The 18,689-nt window shown below is 39.2% G+C and overlaps 1 protein-coding gene across 3 annotated transcripts in view; it reads right to left on the bottom strand.

The window, feature by feature from the left end:
• odad2 (outer dynein arm docking complex subunit 2) overlaps window positions 1–17,022 on the bottom strand; it is a 44,071-nt gene extending 27,049 nt beyond the window's left edge. Inside the window, exons 1-10 of one of the 3 annotated variants that reach the window (XM_064332408.1) lie at window positions 16,910–17,022; window positions 16,218–16,449; window positions 15,754–15,911; window positions 15,296–15,494; window positions 14,985–15,091; window positions 14,196–14,332; window positions 12,402–12,518; window positions 7,972–8,192; window positions 7,171–7,314; window positions 5,985–6,138 (exon numbers count right to left, since the gene is read on the bottom strand). In XM_064332408.1, the coding sequence (XP_064188478.1) occupies window positions 5,985–6,138; window positions 7,171–7,314; window positions 7,972–8,192; window positions 12,402–12,518; window positions 14,196–14,332; window positions 14,985–15,091; window positions 15,296–15,494; window positions 15,754–15,911; window positions 16,218–16,441 (1,461 nt within the window). In that variant the 5' untranslated portion in view covers window positions 16,442–16,449; window positions 16,910–17,022. The remainder of the gene's footprint in view (window positions 1–5,984; window positions 6,139–7,170; window positions 7,315–7,971; window positions 8,193–12,401; window positions 12,519–14,195; window positions 14,333–14,984; window positions 15,092–15,295; window positions 15,495–15,753; window positions 15,912–16,217; window positions 16,450–16,909) is intronic. The other 2 variants (XM_064332409.1, XM_064332410.1) reach the window with 2 other exon arrangements.
• Between the last annotated feature and the right edge of the window lie 1,667 nt (window positions 17,023–18,689).

The raw sequence follows: 18,689 nt of genomic DNA, 5'->3' as shown, positions 1-18,689 counted from the left end.
ATACAATAATAATTGTGATTATAAAACTACTGTATATGTGAGTTCTGAAGTCAAAGCTATGTAATCTGGTCTATGTTAATGTCCAGAAAAACATACTTTCTGACTAAAACATCTTAATTTTTTGTGAAAGCAAAAACTACTAACTGTTAAAACAGTCCTCTCCAAATCAGAATCTATGATTAAAAATATAAACTAATGAAATGAAACAATTCCACAGATGCTGATATATGCACACAGACCCAGTAATGGTGTGGGACATTTGGGAATTCTGTATATAACTGTAAAGAAAGTTCCTCGCATGAAGCTCAGCATGAGACTGCAGTGCCCCTACATACCACCAGAGGGTGGGCACTTTCAACAAGGATTCTGCACTGATCCGAAATAACCAGGCGGCTTTTGACAGTTTTCTAACACTAGGGCTTGGCAATATAAAAGTGACTGACATTAAATTAGTTATTTCTGAAAAATATCCTTAATATTTCCCCCAGGATAAACAATCCTTTTGAAACAGCAAACCCATGTGAGTATATATGGCTACATAATAAATGCCATAATGATGGGGTTAGGCCAATATTCCTTCCATTTGAAGCTGAAACAACTTATGTGCAATTTGGCTTGGAATGCTATTTAAAATCTGAATTCTCAACTATGCTGTATTCAGCCACATAATTTTTACATGTACAGTAGAGGTGTATTCATATATATTATGCTGTAATGTGTACGCCAGGGGCTCCCAAACGTTAGACGTGGGTCTAAATGAATGCTCACAAATTTACACACGCCCCGTGCCCAACACCATTTAGCCGTGACTGTATTGGCTGCATAACACGTCCTCTCATGCCTCATTGCATTATTACAGTTGGGTTGTTGTGATGTTCAACAAGTAGTAGCCTACATTCACATACTTTAAAGAGACAAAAATTACAACTTTTTTTTTTTTCTACTTTGTACTCTCCCCAAAATTTTCAGGCGAGCCCCTCATCAAATCAAGCGACCCCATATGGGGTCGAGAACCCACAGTTTGGGAAGCCCTGGTGTAAGCCCAGTTCAAATTTAGCAACCGCACACACATACTTTTATGTCTACCTTCCAGCCTGAAATTATAAGTACATTTTCCACCAGGGACCTCAGTTCAAAGTCCTATTGATGTCTGAATGTCTTGGCCGTGACATCCCCCAACACTGTTTTTCTACATTTTGTAAAATGTTATTTATTCAACTACAACTGCAAAGGCCAATGGAATGCTCCAAGCCTGGACAAGAGACATAGGTGGTAATCTTGATATCAGATCCTGGACGAGTGCCTTGTTAGACGCCAGAAACATCCTTTTAGGAAATAGGACCAGGGAAATATATCAATATAAAATCATTCAACAAGTTCACAGAACATCTGAAATATGTAACGGAATGAAATCATAGCTTTCTGCATTATGTCTCAAGTGCAGAAAAGAAAAAGGGACATCAGCATGTTTATTCTGGATTTGCCCGATTCTTTTTCTTTTTGGGCCAAAATAAGAAATGAATTAGCATATATTTTGAGTGGCACCATTTCAGAGGACCCCATGGTTGATTGGAAATACTCTTCTTTCAAAAAAGTAATCTTTGCAAACTGGTTACTTTTCATGGCCCTGAAATGCATTTTGTTAAACTAAATGAAGGGCTCCCCACAAACAATAAATCAGTGATATTGTGAAATTTTCTCATTTCTCCCTCTTGATAGATGAATAGTTCTTCAGGGGGAGAATAACGATTCTGTCCAGGCAGTCTGAACTCCATTCCTGCACTCTCAGCCTGATCAGCGGAGTAACACACTAATTAAAGGACAGACTATAAGGACGATTGCAACATATTTATAGACCTGTACCTGTAGTGTTTCTTTAATAGTGTTGCGGTGGTGTACTGTTCTGGCATTCTATGTTTATACCGCATTGTAGTGTCTGTGAAAAGTTGTGAAAAGATTTCTAATGAAATGCTGTATTGCTACCATATAGGCTACATCTACTGACGCAGTTTTGCCTCTGCTTGTGTAACAGCCCATGATTAATTACATACTCATGCGAGTATGGATGTATGGAAACTATAACCATGCGTACAATAAAACTATTTTCACTGTACAATAAAATAGACTTCTCACATTGGCGCTTAAGGTCATGATCCCACATTTGTAGAAAATGTGTTCAATATTAATATGCTTATTTGCACTGATACATATATATATATATATATATATATATATATATAATTCAAAGCATATATGCTGATGTATATAGTGCAGTAGCTCAGTGCAACATTGAGTACAACCGCTGCCTCAGAGCTCCAAGGCTGTGTTTATGTAAATCTCACTTCTTCACACGCGCAAGTAAAAGTCCCACAAACATTACCATAACGGCATTTAACAGATCCCAGATAAATATCATTTATGTTTGTTCAGTGATATCATGCATGTATTTCAGATACAAAGCTTCTGCTTTAAAAGGAACCTTGAAAACACAAAGTAGATCATTAATATGTCACTTTATGAAAAATCTCCTGAAAATACAAACGTCTGTCCATACACAGAAAAAATATTCTTGTGCCTAAAATAAAAACAGATATTTAACTTGGCTCACGGTTAGTTTTAGCCTCTGATGGTAATGATATTACAAAATGACTACTGGACAAACCCCATAAATAACTTCTCAGTGTGGTTTCCACACAGAAAGAATGTGGGGAAGTGCAAGTTGCAAACCTATGCTACTGAGGCATGCTATCATTGATGATGCACTTGTACATCTGAATGCAAAAAGTCAGCAGAGCTGAAGGGGTACTTTTCAAATTATTTTTAATCAAATATGGATTTTTGTCAGGAAAGGAATGTGAGCATTCCTAAGGGGACTGTAGTCGTGGTCTTGTCTAAAAATATCAACCACATAGTCTTTGCAAGACGTACAGCAAATATTTTTGGAGAATATAAGATAGGTGGACTATATTCCTACAATATGCATGTTTTTATAAATGTCCCCCAATCAAAACATTTCGGGTTTTTTTTTTTTAAACTAGGAACTGAACCTCAAACCAAACTCAACAGTTCAAAACATGAAAGGGTCTTGCAATGATGCGACAGGTTTACTGCTGTGATTGGGCATTCCAAACTATGATGAAAATGGGTTAAAAGGCTCAAAACTAAAAATAAATCTGAAGACAGCAGAGGAAAACATGGGAAACTTTTTTTTTTTTTGTCATACACCACTGTGACCACTGATCTTTTAAGGGATTCCTATCAAACTTCACCTTGTTAAATGGACTATGCTCACAGACTAATTTGACAGGTAAAGTTCTGGTAAAATATGGTGTATATTGATGTATATTTATATTTCCTTGTTCATTTTAGTTCTTTTGACCAGGAATAGCAAATGAACGATAGGTAGAACAGCACTGCAAATGACCAAATAGAAATGCAGTACAGAAACACAGATTCATGCAGCCTGGCAGCCCTTTTAAAGAAAGACATTAAAGGACAATTAGGGCAGTTTTCTGTAAAATCACACTAATTAATCTGTTAATGTGTATGGTGAAAAAATTATAATGGGTCCATGTATGAATGTACTTTGGGCAGAAAAGTTATTTATCAGAAACCTAGAAGCTAGTGATTCAAACTTTTGGATTTAGGTTCAAGAGCAACCAGGGCACCAGTAGTAGACATGATATCATTCTTGTTATTGTTTGGCTTAAAAGGGAAAGAGGGATTGAATTTAAGGATTTGTTTTTCATCTGAATAGGTAGACATGCACCATTAATTCAGTGTGTGCTGCTGTTCTTTGGAACTGGCATGGTTGAAATACAGAAAACTGAAGCCAAACTTCACAGGACCATCAATCCTTTTGTTTAGACAAAGTGGCTATCCCACAAGTGGCTGCCCAGTAGCCTTCTAAAGTTAGTTAGCATGTATGGTGCAAAGTTAGCAAGCTGATTTAAAGTGTCCCATTATAGAAATCCATCTTAAATTTTAGAAATTGTGCTACCTAATATTAATTTAAATTTCTTAGGTAAGTGGTTAATCAGAAATGGTGTTATATGAACACACAGATATAGTCTATACTGTACCATACACACAGACGCATATGCAGATGCCCTTTAAAGTCAGTCGGGCTGTTCAAATAACTGCATCACCAAAACTGTTTGCAGTGGTGCAAATTTTTGAAATTGTGCTACCTGATATTAATTTCAATTTCTTAGCTAGTAGCTTTCACTAGGATTTAAACTTCTACACTGTTAATGTGACGTACAATATATATATATATATATATATATATATATATATTACATGAAATGTGTAAATTTGTTGTTATTTATTAATCTCATTTTTCATCATAAATGGATCAGGGTATCAAATATTCTTTTTTTCTGACTGCACTGCACTAAAAAACTGTACGGAAAAGGAAATTTCCATTGTTGCTGGAGAGCTTCGCTTGCTTCAGAGTTTCACTCGATTCAGAGTACAAACTGCTGTTTGCACAGGTAATCGTATATGGATCACTGCCTCCAGAGCGTTACAGATAGAGAAGGGATTACAGCAGACAATGTGCCATGGTGGGAAATCTAACCCTGAGCTGTACTTTCAGAATCAATACGAGTTGAGCATAGACTGCCTCACAGACTGTGCCATAGGGTTGCCCCAGAACTCTTCATTTACTTCTATTATTTCTGTCAGGATTAGTCAAAGGAGCCCCAAAGCCTAATGCAGCCTCTGGCACCGCACAGAAAGGCCATCCGAACAGCAGCTGATGCAAAGTGTGGGGAGCAGCAGTGGGAGTGAATGGGGCATCGCTCCAGGCTCTTTCCCAGCAGGTTATACCGCTCGGGGCCTCAATGTTTTTAGCCTACATGGCAAAACAAACCGGCTGGTAAGCGGTGATGAGAGTACGCTGCTTTTGAAGTGTTCCCAGGCAGGCTCGCTCGCATGTATTTCACGTTTGTGTTTTGACATATTAATATGTACCATATGCGCAGTAAAGACCCTCGATGCGACTTTTCATTTATTCGTTGCGGTGTAGGCAAACTGCGCGGCACTGTACAGCTGTCTTCCGACAACCTTCCCAAAATTCTGGCTCACTGGACTGCCCTGTGTCAAAAACCACAAACACAGGAACCAGACTTACCACTTCAATAAGCGTTCTCAAAGAAAGCAATGCTTAAAGCAGAAGTACCTTATACATGTATGTTATTTTATCCACCAGCATTTAAATCTCTGAGGACAACATGATATCAGCCATTCACAAATCCAAGCTAATGTGTAGCGCAGGTGGGGAAAATATTTTCTACAGGTGATGATAAAATCACTTTTGTAGCGGTAAAGTAACTGAAATTAATCTGCACATAGCAAACCATAAATTCTGATATGGCCGAAACAAGTCAGCAGTGGCAATAAAGAAAACAGTATAAAGATTTTTTTTAAAAGCAGTTGATTTTACTTTGTCAAGAATTGAAATATGGCCTATATCTTCTTAATGACTGTTACAGACTTGAGTCTCTAGGAGTCAACGGCTGTTGAAGAAATATGGCTGGTTTAGGTATGGCACAATCAGACTGCAGCACCCAAAAGAATATTCAGCTAGAGGGGACACAACAAAAAATCCTAGTTAACCACACCGTCAAGTAAGTTAATTCCTGTCTTTTAATTTGTTGGGAATGGAAACAAAGACACCAAGATTACCTTATGATTTGAAACACTAACCACCCTGCAGGACTCAGGCTGAATTCATCACTCCAACTGTCAGCTATTTGTTGGACCTCCGCGTATCTTGGCAGTCATAACCCATTGAGGGACATTTTTCTAGCAGGTTGATACCGAAGGGCTAAAGGCCTAAAATGGGAGGCTAATATCCTTTCAGCAGGAGAAGAAGAAGAAAAAAAAAGGCGGTACGGTTGGTGAAGTGCTCTCCAGCTGGGGCGGTGGCGGGTTTCTGAAAGCAGAGGGTGGTGCTGAGGAGCCCGGGTCCGCCTCACCTTTAAGTACTTGACCAGTTTCTGGATCTGCCAGTACTCCGACGGCAGGTCGGTGTTGCTCTCCGGCCGGCGCTCCGGCTGCTCCTCGTCTTCCTCGCTCTCCGAGGAGCTCTCGCTGAAGTCCACGGTTCCGGTCCCTCCTCCCGCGCTCTTGCTTTAAAGGAACGACAGGCAGTGAAAACCTTACGGGAGACCGGGCTGCCCTCGAGGAGCAGGGTTTCAGAACGTGTTCACAACATTGTCAGCCCACGGTTCAGCCACTTAACACAAAAGTGCGTTAATGCCAACACAAAGAAGCTACTTTTAGCTTCCTGTGGACTCGTGACAGCGGATGGTGAACAAATAATATCAAAAATGTTGCCGTGTTGTTAGCAATGTGGCAATGTAGCGTGTCCTCATATGCGAATCCAAAATGAGAATTCCATAGTTAATTATTCATCTGTTACCATGAAACTTAAAATGTCAGGATGCCAATTCCCAAGAATCCGGGAAGCGGTTAAACGGAAATGCAGTGATACGGGACACAGAGATATAGTAGGTCTATACCGTACCGTACACACAAACACATATGCAGATGTCCTTTAAAGTCAGTTGGGCTGTTCAAATAACTGTATCATCAAAACAGCATGCCGTGGTGCAATGAAATTTGGTATACAAACCGATAGGGCCATAGGGAAGCCATTCCCATGTACCGAGATTGCATTTCCAGGGAGCCCTTTATCGGGGAAAAACAGCCACCACCGTTTCTCCGGCCGGAGACTCCGTGATGAACGCTAACTGCGGTCACTGTGAACCTTTGCACAGTCCCTGTGTGTCCACTGCCCCCGTCTGCTGCAGCAGCCTTCCTGTGCTCCCGTCTGTACCTGGCCCAAGTTTCACCGGTGTACGGCACCAAGCGATCAAAGCACACGCTCGAACCGACCCAGCAATTTTACTATCAGCCTCTACACACTCATAATTATGAAAACAGACATCTTACTGAAACTCTACAAAGGGGTGGTGGGGGGGGGGATTGTACAAGGCTATACTGGCTTGTCTACAGGTTTATTATCAATTCCAAAATGAAATACTACAATGGGGTGGCAGAAAGTTCCAATTTCTTCAGCCTCTTCAGCTCAGCTGATTTTTCAACTATCCTGTGGCCAGTTCCCTCACAAACGGTATGGGAGGGAAACGAAGGACTTACGCTTTTTGCGATGACAGACGTCCAGCCAGAGAAGACAAAGAGAAATTGGCCCTCTTCTTACTCCCTGACCGCACGGGTCTGTCCTGACCATCAACAAACTTGCTGTTTACCCCATGCTTGGTCGACTTCTTGCCACCTGCTTCCCTATAATACAGTGTTACTAACTTTATTTTGTAGGAAATTGTACGAATGGAATTGCTGAATTACATACCAAACAATTATTATTTACATTAACATACAGAACCTTACAGCAAGATATTACTGTTCAGTTCCAAATCAGCATGGCTCTACAAAGGAATAAGGATGGATTAGAAGGTTTTCATAAATCCTGTCACTAAAAAGGAAAGGCTTTAAGTATACACTGTTGCAATAAACTAAAATATATGGTAAGCCATGCTCTAACAACTTAGAATCTTCCACATCTGCTCCTGAAAATAATTTTTTTTCTCGATTAAAATGAAATTCGCGACTATCAATCTGTCAAAACCATGTGCGACAGCCCCCGGACAGATTGTTTCTCCACATGCTATCTGTAACTGATAAGAAGGCGTCATTTCACGAAGACCACCATTAGCTTGGGCGCTCACATAATAAAAATGTGGGCACGCTTAGAAAATTCCCATAGCGCAAGTTCCCATAGTGTAAATTCATTACAGCACGCGTCTGCTGGCTTGTGGATATGACACACATGCAGATGGCGCTTGTGCTGAGACTGTAGTGCTGGACCCGGGCCCCACCGCAAACACAACGCGGGGTCATTCCGACATTTCAAAGACATCGAGGGGCGGAATTATTACACACTCGTAGGGAGACGTGAGACCGAGGTTCTTCCATTTCAAAGATGGTTCTGATTTCTTGCTGCCGCCTGGCTTGTTCCGCACGCGCTGCTGTCTCGCCTTTTCGAGCACATTCTTTTCCTCAAGCTCGTAAGACCTTTGGGTTTGGCCTTGTTCCTCCGCATCAACCGATTCCACATGTTCCATCTTCTGAGTCAACAGAGGCTCTTCGTTGACTGTGAAATCCTGTTAAAAACAGGAAGAAATTCTTTCTAAATTTGCACAAAAAAATGCCAGCACTGAAATATACAGTAAATTTGGGTCGTAAAATCATACAGACTTGGGTCTTCACAAAAGCACAACTTCTGAATGATTGTTCTTATAACAAAGTCGCTGGTCCGTCATGATTCTTTCAAGTTACACGGCATAGTTTCCATCCTACATCTGACGTTGCCTCTCCATAAAATTTTGACGGACATATCACACATGGACGTCTGCATGGCTCAAAACATTCTAACGTGTGAAGAATGAAATAATCATGGCTGCGGTTATGAACTTGTATTAGCACCCATCTATATAAAAGCGCCATGAGAACATTCCACCAGCAGAGGAACAATTTGGCCTTTATGCGTCGAAATAACACGTTTCACTGCTTTGCACGGCAAAGGTCTGTTCAATTAATTTGCTGAACAACTTCAAAGGTTTATTGTTTCTGTGCATTCCATCCACTAAAGCTTTCAGCTTGGCACCAAGAAAGTAGAGCCTTTGTGTCACTGTTATTCAGTGATGATTTTTGAGTTTTGAAGGTCTTTTTTTCCCTTTACAACCCACATTAGCATGCCAACAGGACACAGGAACAGTTTGCAGGCAAGAAAGATTTTAATCACAGACACCTGCTAAGCAGAAACGGACTCACACTCCAAATGGTCTCATTTAAGCTCAATCGTTATGTTAGGCTGTACCATGGTAAGCCGTATGTGCAAATACAGGATTGCTCAGGCCTTGGCCAGTTAAAAAGCCTGTGTTGCCCACTGGTCAGCAGCTTTCAGGCCATTTGGCTTTATTTAGCTTTGTAACACTGCTAAAGATTGGAGGGAAACCTTCACACTGTTCTAATAACTGCATTTAATCAGTAGCATTTTTAAAACATTTTGTCTAACTTTTATTTTACCTGGAAGACCCACTGAGATACTTACTTTATTTTAAATGGAAGACCTGTCTAAGCTCAATTGCTACAGAAATTTAAACAATAACAGACATTAATGACACATAATAAGACCAAATGCTCATAATACCCTTAATAAAACAGAGTGGCTCATGGACATTTAATAAGATGAACAGCATTATAAACTTAAAAATACCTGATACCAAAATAAAAACAGTTTCTTTGTATGGAGGGAAGCAGAATTTATTGTCGTATACAAGTGCCATTGTGAAGGTAAAAAAAAAAAAAAATCAACATTAAAAAATGTCAAAACTGCAATGGAGAAGTGCAGTAATAATGATATATAACTGAAGTTCAATGAATCCTAGATAATGCTGGTAATTTTGGTTCTTTAAAACTTGAATAGCCTAAACCAAAATAATAAAATGTCAAAAGTCACCAAAAATGATTTTATAAGTATCCCAGTAAACAACAAAAACACTTCACTGAAAACCATCAAGAAACAAAGCAGCTACTGTGCAAATGGCATCCGGCCAATTGCTTTTACGCAGTCCAGTGCGTCGTGCCAACGAACACATTTAGCCAACATTTTTATCATTCCAAAAACAACTACAGTGCAGGAGAAGTGTCAACTTCACAGTACTGCACGTGATTTATGGGTATTTTCAAATGTGAGCACACACCTTTATGTCTAATAAGTGGATAGTTTTTATTTGATCTTTTTTTTTTTTTTTACATTCGTTAGCGAGTGAAAATAATTAGCACTGTCGCTTATGGCAAACGAGGCAGCGCACGCTAGGCTGGCCTGACACTGATGATGAGACATCACGCGACAGCCTCAGGCTTGCTGCTCGGCTGTGTTCTTTCCTGGTTTGGGTATGGACCTCCAGTCACTATTGACCCACTCAGTCAGTCAGGCTGTCAGGCAGGCTGTCAGTCAGTCCGCACATTTGACTACAGCAGGTAGCTAACAATGGCTGGACGCTGTGTAGATTGGTTGCCTCAGTGGGCCTATAAAAGTCAGAATATATATATATTATATAATTTTATTTCCCTGACTGACATGGTTGACATCGTTCTTGAAGCCCAAATTCTGTATCACATCATAGCCATTTACCTGGATCTTGTCACCTTCCAATGGTTTTGAGTTGCTGTTATTCAAACAATATTTTTCCAAGGCCGTTGATGGACGTTCTCAGGGACGGGATAAAGTCAGAGAGAATATGCCAAGTGGACGTGTACAGTAAACTATTCAGAACTTCAGAAGTTCTGATGCAGAGAATTTTTTGGACTGGAAAGCTCAGTGGCTGGGACATAACTTTCAATGCTAACATGAAGTTTGATATCTTGTTTGAATGACTGACTGAGTCAGAGTATTAAATACACTTATGACCATGAGTGCAAATAATTCCAAATCCTAATCATATGGAAATTTCTAAAAAGAGTGCAAGAAAAAAACGGAAAAATTATTTCTCATCTCAAAATCTGTTCTTTTTTCTTGGCAGTCCTCACTCATTTGATTAAGAACGTCTAATATAATAAAAATATGAAATGATATTCCTAGCACTGCAAACACTGAGATATGCTCAGAAACCCCTGTTATTATTGGCTGTCACTTTGCAAGCTCAAGTTTACTTGGCACTACAATGCTTCAGCTTCCATTCCTCTGCCATCAGGGGCAAAGAGTGAACTGCCTCAAACTGAAAATTTCTGAACTGACAATCGCATTTGCAGTTTATTAAAAGAGCATAGTTTCGACCTTAAAAAGCAACACAGTTTTTGCCTGCTCCTTTAAAGCTCTTACATGCGACACATGAAAATGTGGGTAACCAGACAATTCCAATGAAAAATAAGACCTAACCATCTCATGAGTAACGAAAGAGCCAGTTTTGAAAAGGGTGGCCGCTCACAACTCTGCAATAAGATCATTCCAGAAAGATAAATTTAAAATATGAGCAAGGAATAGCAATAATCCTCTGACAAATAAGCTCAAAGAAAACTGTGAAGAAAAGCATGAAAGGATTGGTTGAATAATCAGCACTTATGTGAATCACCATATGTAGCAACCAATCAGCACAAAGGAAAAACATTTGATGCATTTAATTTGTATCTTGACAAATCCGTCTGCACTACTTTTACAGCCTCTGGCCATCGTCCAATCAGCCTTCTCCGATCACGGCAGCGCTCTTCAGTCGCGAGACCCCGGAGACTTCCCTGCCTGGCACTGCCACTAACATTCATAAAACGTTTTTACAACCTTTCCTCAAAACCCTCTTCACTGTCACCTTCTTCCCAGCCACCATTTACAGCTCTTATACAAGCTGGGGTTATGAGTTCTTTATTTCCTTTTATTGAGAAATGATAAGCTTCTATGTGCTGAATGGCCTGTTAGAGTGTCATCTATGTTCTTATTCTACTGCAACACTGTTCCTCCTCTTGCATTTTGTTAGTGGTACCTAATTGTCTTTTTTGGTATTGATATGGAGCTCGCTGCATGTCTCAATTTCAGTAAGTTCTTGTAGTGATTATAAGTTCCCTGTTGCTTCTGTACTAGATTAGTCAGTGTTGCAGTCATTTACAATTTATATTCGCATCCATTCTGTTTTACATCTGCAAACTATATAAACAGATACTATCTGTGCAGTTTTGCAAAGAACATGTTCTGTAGCAGGGGCAAAAGGAAATCAGCCTTCATAATATAATTTCCGTTTTGATAGCTTAGGGATAGAATTATATTTCAAAAGCAGTGTAACAAACAACAGAACAACCAATGCCGATTTTGGTCTTTGTTTACAGAATTAAATAAACATAAACAGGACAAATATATTAGTGTTGACTTGCGTACTTTTTTTTGTTCATTAAAGAATGTCATTTAGCAGAAGCACAAAGTTTCTGCAGGATGCATCTGCAGCACAGCTTCAGTGAGCCAACACCAGCTGCTAAAAATTCATTTTTACTCAACGTATTTTACTATTAAAATTTTGAAAAGCATGTACAAAGGACTACTGTTCTTAAATTATTTGGCCCTCTGTTTATAAAGTAGGCACGCAATCCCGTATTTTTCCACTTATAAATGTACTATTGAGTCACAGAAATCCAACTATAATTTTTTTATGCCAATGGCTTTGTATTCTTTTTGGGCTAACTTGTCAAGTCAGTGAAATAAGACTACAATAATCAACAATTATTTTGCTTAATGCATAATATCTGAAAGTATGTGCTTCAACAATACACAAACATATAAAAATGTAGAAGCACGATAACGTATTTTTTAAAAGAGCACACATTACCTGTTTATCTATGTTTTTGGTAAAATGAGGAGACTTATTTTTCAGAAGTGTCACAAGATCTTTGTAGACATCACTTTTCCTTTCATAGGCTTTGTCGTCTCCTTCCTGTTTAATGCCCTGAAAGAGAAAAAAAATCTTTGAAGTACAGCACAACATTGCTATTATTTATATTGCTGAAAGTCTTACCCACAGCAACTTATGGTACAAAGCTTAAAATCTGGTATCTTAGTTTTGCTTTCTGCTGTAGCAATTGAGGTAAATCAACCTCCCCATGGGCCCAGTAGCATTGTTCCACCTACATTTCAAAACTAGGTCCCAAAGATTGAATGTTCAATGTTCTGTCACCCCAGTGACAGCTGGTCTTTAGATAGTTGTTGTTTTTAATAATTCAATAGCATTGCTGTGAGTGCAACGTATAACACGGCATTGTGTGACCTTGTCTGAACCAGTGTCAGGTTAGGCCAGCAATAGAAAAGGTAGAGCAGGACTGAAACTGAAAGAGGGGTACAGTAGGAAGGAGCGGTAAAGCAGGGAGGAGTGGTAGATAAGCTGTGCATGGTACGGTACACCATGAATGAGTGGTAGAGCAGGTATGAGCAGTACACCAGGAAAGAATGTTATAGCAGAAAGGACTGGCAAATTGGTATCATCAAGAAGGAATGGAACAGCATCGTATTGCTTTTTTGAAAAAAGCCGTGGAAAGAAACTGCGAGAAAATGAAACATATGTATGTATTCTTCAAGATGGAACCTGTCATGGAGATCAGGTGCTGTGCTCCATATCCTGAGCGCACAAAGGGATGGAAAGAAAGGATGGATCGTTCCAGGGACATGGGTGATTGAAAGCTTTGGATGCTGGTGCGTGATATAGTCCACATGGATGTATAGTGAAAGCAGCTGTGGTTCCTTTGAGACATTCTGGCACAGATCTGGTGAAGCGGATCCAGTTCTATTCAAATTGGGAGTCACTGCCCGTAACCAAATGGTAAACAACAGAACTGGACCAGTACCTTCAGAGGATTACAATAAATTCAGATCCGTGGCATGGCTTTAAACTTGAACTACCGTCCTTTTAAAATGATGAGTTTAAACAGCGAAATAGTTTTTGAATTATGTGCACGGTTATCATTTTTCACTTATTAGTCCTCATGGCAGAAGCCTGAAACACTATTTTGTTTAACAGCATTCACAGGCTTGCCTTTGAAGTGGTGCAAGCGCTTAATGCTAGGAAGGACTTTCAGAATTGCACCATTCGCATAAATTGCTAATCTTTTTTATTTACACATGCCTATTACTTTAATAACTAACATTGCGAATGTCATTCATTTATGCTTATCGTGGACTCACTGTGCCTGATTTAACTTCATTAATCACCTTGAAAAGTTGCCACAATTTAAAGAAAAATTTAAGAATTTTTCAGCACACTTTTTCTCAAAAACAGGTTGATGACATCCACTTTCAATATATATGATCTCAGTAGCTAATACAATAAAGACCATTCCCATTCAAAACGGAAATGTAAATTTACTCTCAGTTTTACGTATTCATAATACTTATTCAGTATTCATTTTGATTTCTCTTTAGTCAGAAATATTTCTGAAGTATAGTTCTGAGAGTATAGATTCTATTTGTCACAGCTTGATTATTTTATTGACTGTGCTGTGATAAACAGAATTAATATACTGTCAGAACTGTATTTCAGAGAATGATTCTCTGCCTAAAAACAAAACACACTCACTGATAACAAATGTTCCTTTCATTTTGCTCACATGTTCCTCTAATCTTTAACACTCACCCCATTGAGAAACACTCCTGCTGTGCTGCAGGTGATGTACAGAGGATCGGTGTCACATGTTTCAATAATGAGGTAGCAGATTTCTCCATGTACTTGCCTCCAGGGTGGGGTGCGACAACCATTAGAAAATTCAAAATCTACAGAATATTAAAGAAAAACGCATAAAGCTCTGAAACAACAGAAATTAATAAGTATGTTTAAATAGTATTTTAATGTATGCAGAGACAATAAAAAATAAAAAATAAAATAATAATAATAATAATAATAATAAAACATTTGTCCAAAACATTCCATTATTGCATGTGGTCAACAATTACTCTAACTCAGCACTAGTGCCAAAGCTGCCAAAAGAAGGATGATTTATTACTTTCCAGTAGATTTTACAGGAGCATTTTTTAGGGAGATTATTGCTGCGATTTCACAGCATTATTAATCATCTTTTGAAAACATGGCCATATATTAATCAGTGCAGTATCTCCAGAGCAAGTATTTGCGTAGAAGGTTTCAATTTTCCTTTGCGTGAGGGACACATCTTTCAAAGACAGGCATTTATCACTTGCGAAGCGACGCATTTCTAGGAACAGTTAATTTGCTAAGTTACTGCAAATCTGTCCCTCTCTAGATGAGTGAAAAACTGATGAATCTCTCAGCAAACTGAAATGTGGCGTACATAATCATTTCCACGTTTCAGAATTCAGACATCTTGTGTTTGCAAATATCCAGAATTGCCCGTAATAGCAATCAATTTTTTTTTTTTTTGAGACTCGGAGATGTGAAAATAATTCAAACCTGATGTGTATTCAACAGACTTCAACACCCTTTTCTCCCCTTCGCCACAGAAGCCTTTCAGCAGCTCCACATCGTTCTTTACTGTGGCAGGGCTCAGTCGAACCTCCCTGCAGAAAACAAAACGCGCCAATTAATTCTGGTCGTTTAGAGCCTGGTCCCTAATAAACTTTTCCTGATCCGGGGACGGGTATTCCAATTCGCATGGATGTAAAACACAGATTGAGATTCATGTGTTATCAATCACAAGCACATGGCCAACTCCTCCTCAGAAAGTTGTACTAAATGGTCCAAAGAAGGAAAATCCCACTCACTGAGTGATCTGTTTCAAGGAGTTGCTCAGTAGCAATGTGTCGAGCTGCTGGAGCAGGAGAAGCAGCTTCATTTTGACTTCTGTCTCTTTGGACACATTGTCCTCTGACACTTTCTCCAAAAGGCGCAGAACTGACATGTCCTCTCCCTCCACTGTCGCAAAACTCGGCCCAAGAATCTTTACAATCGGGTCTCTGTTAGCTGAATAAACAAAAGAGAAATGTCATTTGGTCCCCAAGCAACACACTTGTTTTAATATCGATTTTAAACAAACATTTTAAAAGACAGCTGTACCTTTACTGACACTTCAAAGTGGCAAAATTTGAAATTATGAAACAACACTAGCAGCACATAATGTGCCTTAGCAGATGTGTTGTTAGACTTCAAACTTACAGAAGGAATAGCAGGATGAAATTTGCGATTCAAATCTACCATCTCATTTAGCAGCTTCCATGCTCACCTTCAAGGCATGCACGGACTTCCTTTAATTTCTTATTTTTCGCCAGGTGCACTATTTTAGAGAGCTGGCTGAAGCTGGACACAGAAATGGTGGAGGATGAAAGCTGAAGAAGTGGCTGTCCATCGCGGCCAGTTTCCTGTGATTTCACTGTAACTCCACTGTAGAAAATAAACATCACTGAAACTACACATACTGTACCAGCATAGCTTATACCCTTACGCTCTGCAGTGCTTACCTGAAAAATGCTGCATAATTCAAAACTCAGCTAGCCAATAACAATGAATAACAATGAATCACCTTTAGACTACGTACGACGTGGTATAAAATAGCAGCATAGTATGAACTGTTTTAGGCATGTAACATTGGGGGGGGACTGTAAATCTGAATCTGCAAAGGTTTATTAAAGCAGTGAATCCATACTATTTTCAGCATAGCCATTGTAGGCGTGATGTTTCATAATCTACCTGATGTCATATTCATTCTTAAAATCTGAAGGCTGTAAAGACGTTTCCCACTGCAGAGGTTCCATGAACAGAATGCTCGCCTCCTGGGGGTATTTGGAGCTGAACTGCTCCACAAAGCGGAGGATTTCCTTCAGCAGGGACTCGTTCAAGGGAGTGACTTCCAGTTTGCCAGCTCCCGAGCTTGCGGTGGTCCATTGTGCGGCTCTCGACAGCGCAACCCCCATGGCTTCCACTGCAGATTTATGGGAAAAGAATGGCGAAAAAATGCAAGAGATTTTACTATCACCGGCATGCTGTGCTTCAACATGGCGCTGTAGACATTTTGATTCAATTGTGGAAGTCTCAAAAGAAATATCATACATTAGAGAACTACTGCAAATGCGCGGTAATTTGTAAACAATGCTACTGTAACCATTTTTCTAGAAGCTAAAACAAAGACACTTTTAAACACGTTCCAATAATATAACGTTCGATTTCTAGCTATAGCTAAGATAACGTTACGCGTAGAACCACCTGTCCTAACGTTATAGGAGCTACCAAGCAATTGTTTTAGGCAGTTATCTGTTTAACACCGTTAGAGCTTCATTTAAACCTATTTATCAGTCTTACTTCTTTAGGAACATTGTTTTCATTACGTTATAGAAGTATCAGCCATAATATTGCAGAATTCTAACTTTATCTCCAATACTTACAAACGGACGTCCGCCTTTCCCACCTTACAACTAAGTTTCTCGAAGATCAGTTGCTGTGTTGTCCTGGAAACGGGACGTGCACGTGCAAAAGCAACCAGCTGCTACTGTTGCTGTGATACGAATAAACAACGAAAGCGTGAATGGGTCAAAAAGTACCACACACAAGTTCACTTTGAATTGGAATGTATTGCTGGCTGGCCTCCTGCCTCGCCAGTGCCACAGTGAATAAATAATAAAGAGCTGACTCGTCTGACCAAGCGAGGGTGGTAGGCTAAGGTTTCAAGATTAAATAATAACAATAATAATAATAATAATAATAATAATATAAACATTTAAACAACATAAAACTTGAAACAAGATGCAAATCCAAAAACAAGTAAAAATGGCTAGCATCCACATTATTAGACATTAAATCATTGTTTGTTATGGCTTCAAATAACAGCAGGTTACATTATTTTCTGATATTGCGATATGTCATTCATTTTTGTAACGTCGTTGTAATATTGGATTAGTAGGCTACGGCTCATGTATGAATCTGCGCTTAAAAATGGGATCTCTATTTTGGCATGTTTTCTTGGGCTCTGAGGCTACAGTGCAGCCCATTCGGGAGCCTCTTGATAAACTTCCTCCAGCCTGTAAGGTTTGGCAGGAGGACATACACAAACAATGTGTCGACAAAAAAAAAGGCTATTTTGAGTAAAACTTTTTTACACACTCAGCCTCAGATGAAAAGTTCATTCAGTTTAACTGGCATTAAGCTGTACTCCTGGTGACCTTCAGTCAGAAAATGGAATGGCACTGTAGGGTAGCGGTTAGAAATGTTGACTTGTTACCACAAGGCTACAGGTTTGCATGCTGGTCAGGGCGCTGCAGTTGTACTAAAGAGCAACTCACTTAATTTGCCTCTAGTGATTTTGATAAGTAAATTCACGTCTGTTAATTTAAATTTGAGAAGGCCATCTTCTAAGGATATATGTAACTTTGCAAGAACCATGAAATGATTTGTCACCTAAACTTTATGATTAAATTAATATGATTTAACCAGGTGTTTTAAGAAAGAGTTTGTTGTAATAAAGAGCTATGAAAAAGAGCTTCCTGTGTATTATGTATACTCAAGGTGAAAATAGTCAGTTCCAACAACAACAAAAAAATAAAACATTCAAAATGCAAAAATGGCAATTTACTCACACATCCAAAGTAATTAATTCAAAATTGCACAATCTAGGCCTGCCATTAAAAATATTGCTATCAAAATGAGGCCATGTTACAAATAAACAATACTGGCTATCTTAGCTCACAGAAATGAAACAAGCTCTATTCCAAAGCAAGCCTCACGCTGAGTGAAACCTGCAATAGTTATCTGAGGTTTAAGGCCCTATGTTGCGGTAATGTAATGTAGCTGTCTGAGTCATGAATAAAGTTGGATACTGACACTTGGTAGTGCTTTGGCACCGGTTCCCATAGAACTGGTAGGCCTACCTACCAGACTGAATCACAACACAGATTTTGGTGCTTCATTTCAGTGCCATCTTCATTATTGTTACACTTGCTCTGTTGACGAAGTCAGTTACAGTAGGTACCATTTGCAAACTGGCTAATTTTTAACTGTCTAAAGTGTGGCTTCCTTCCTTATATGTCAGCTGCTTCTCTCGTGGCAAAAATGCTGCCTTCATAGATAGTATTTCAAGACAGGAAATCATCAAAGCACATCTTATTCGAAAGTTAGAAACAAATAATGCCTGCTTAGCTGCCTTCATTCTTTGATTCTGAAGGCAGCATC

This window comes from Anguilla rostrata, chromosome 4, assembly GCF_018555375.3.
Source record: "Anguilla rostrata isolate EN2019 chromosome 4, ASM1855537v3, whole genome shotgun sequence".
Taxonomy (NCBI): domain Eukaryota; kingdom Metazoa; phylum Chordata; class Actinopteri; order Anguilliformes; family Anguillidae; genus Anguilla; species Anguilla rostrata.
Note: the sequence above shows the minus strand (reverse complement) of the source record. Positions and strands in the feature narration are given on the sequence as shown.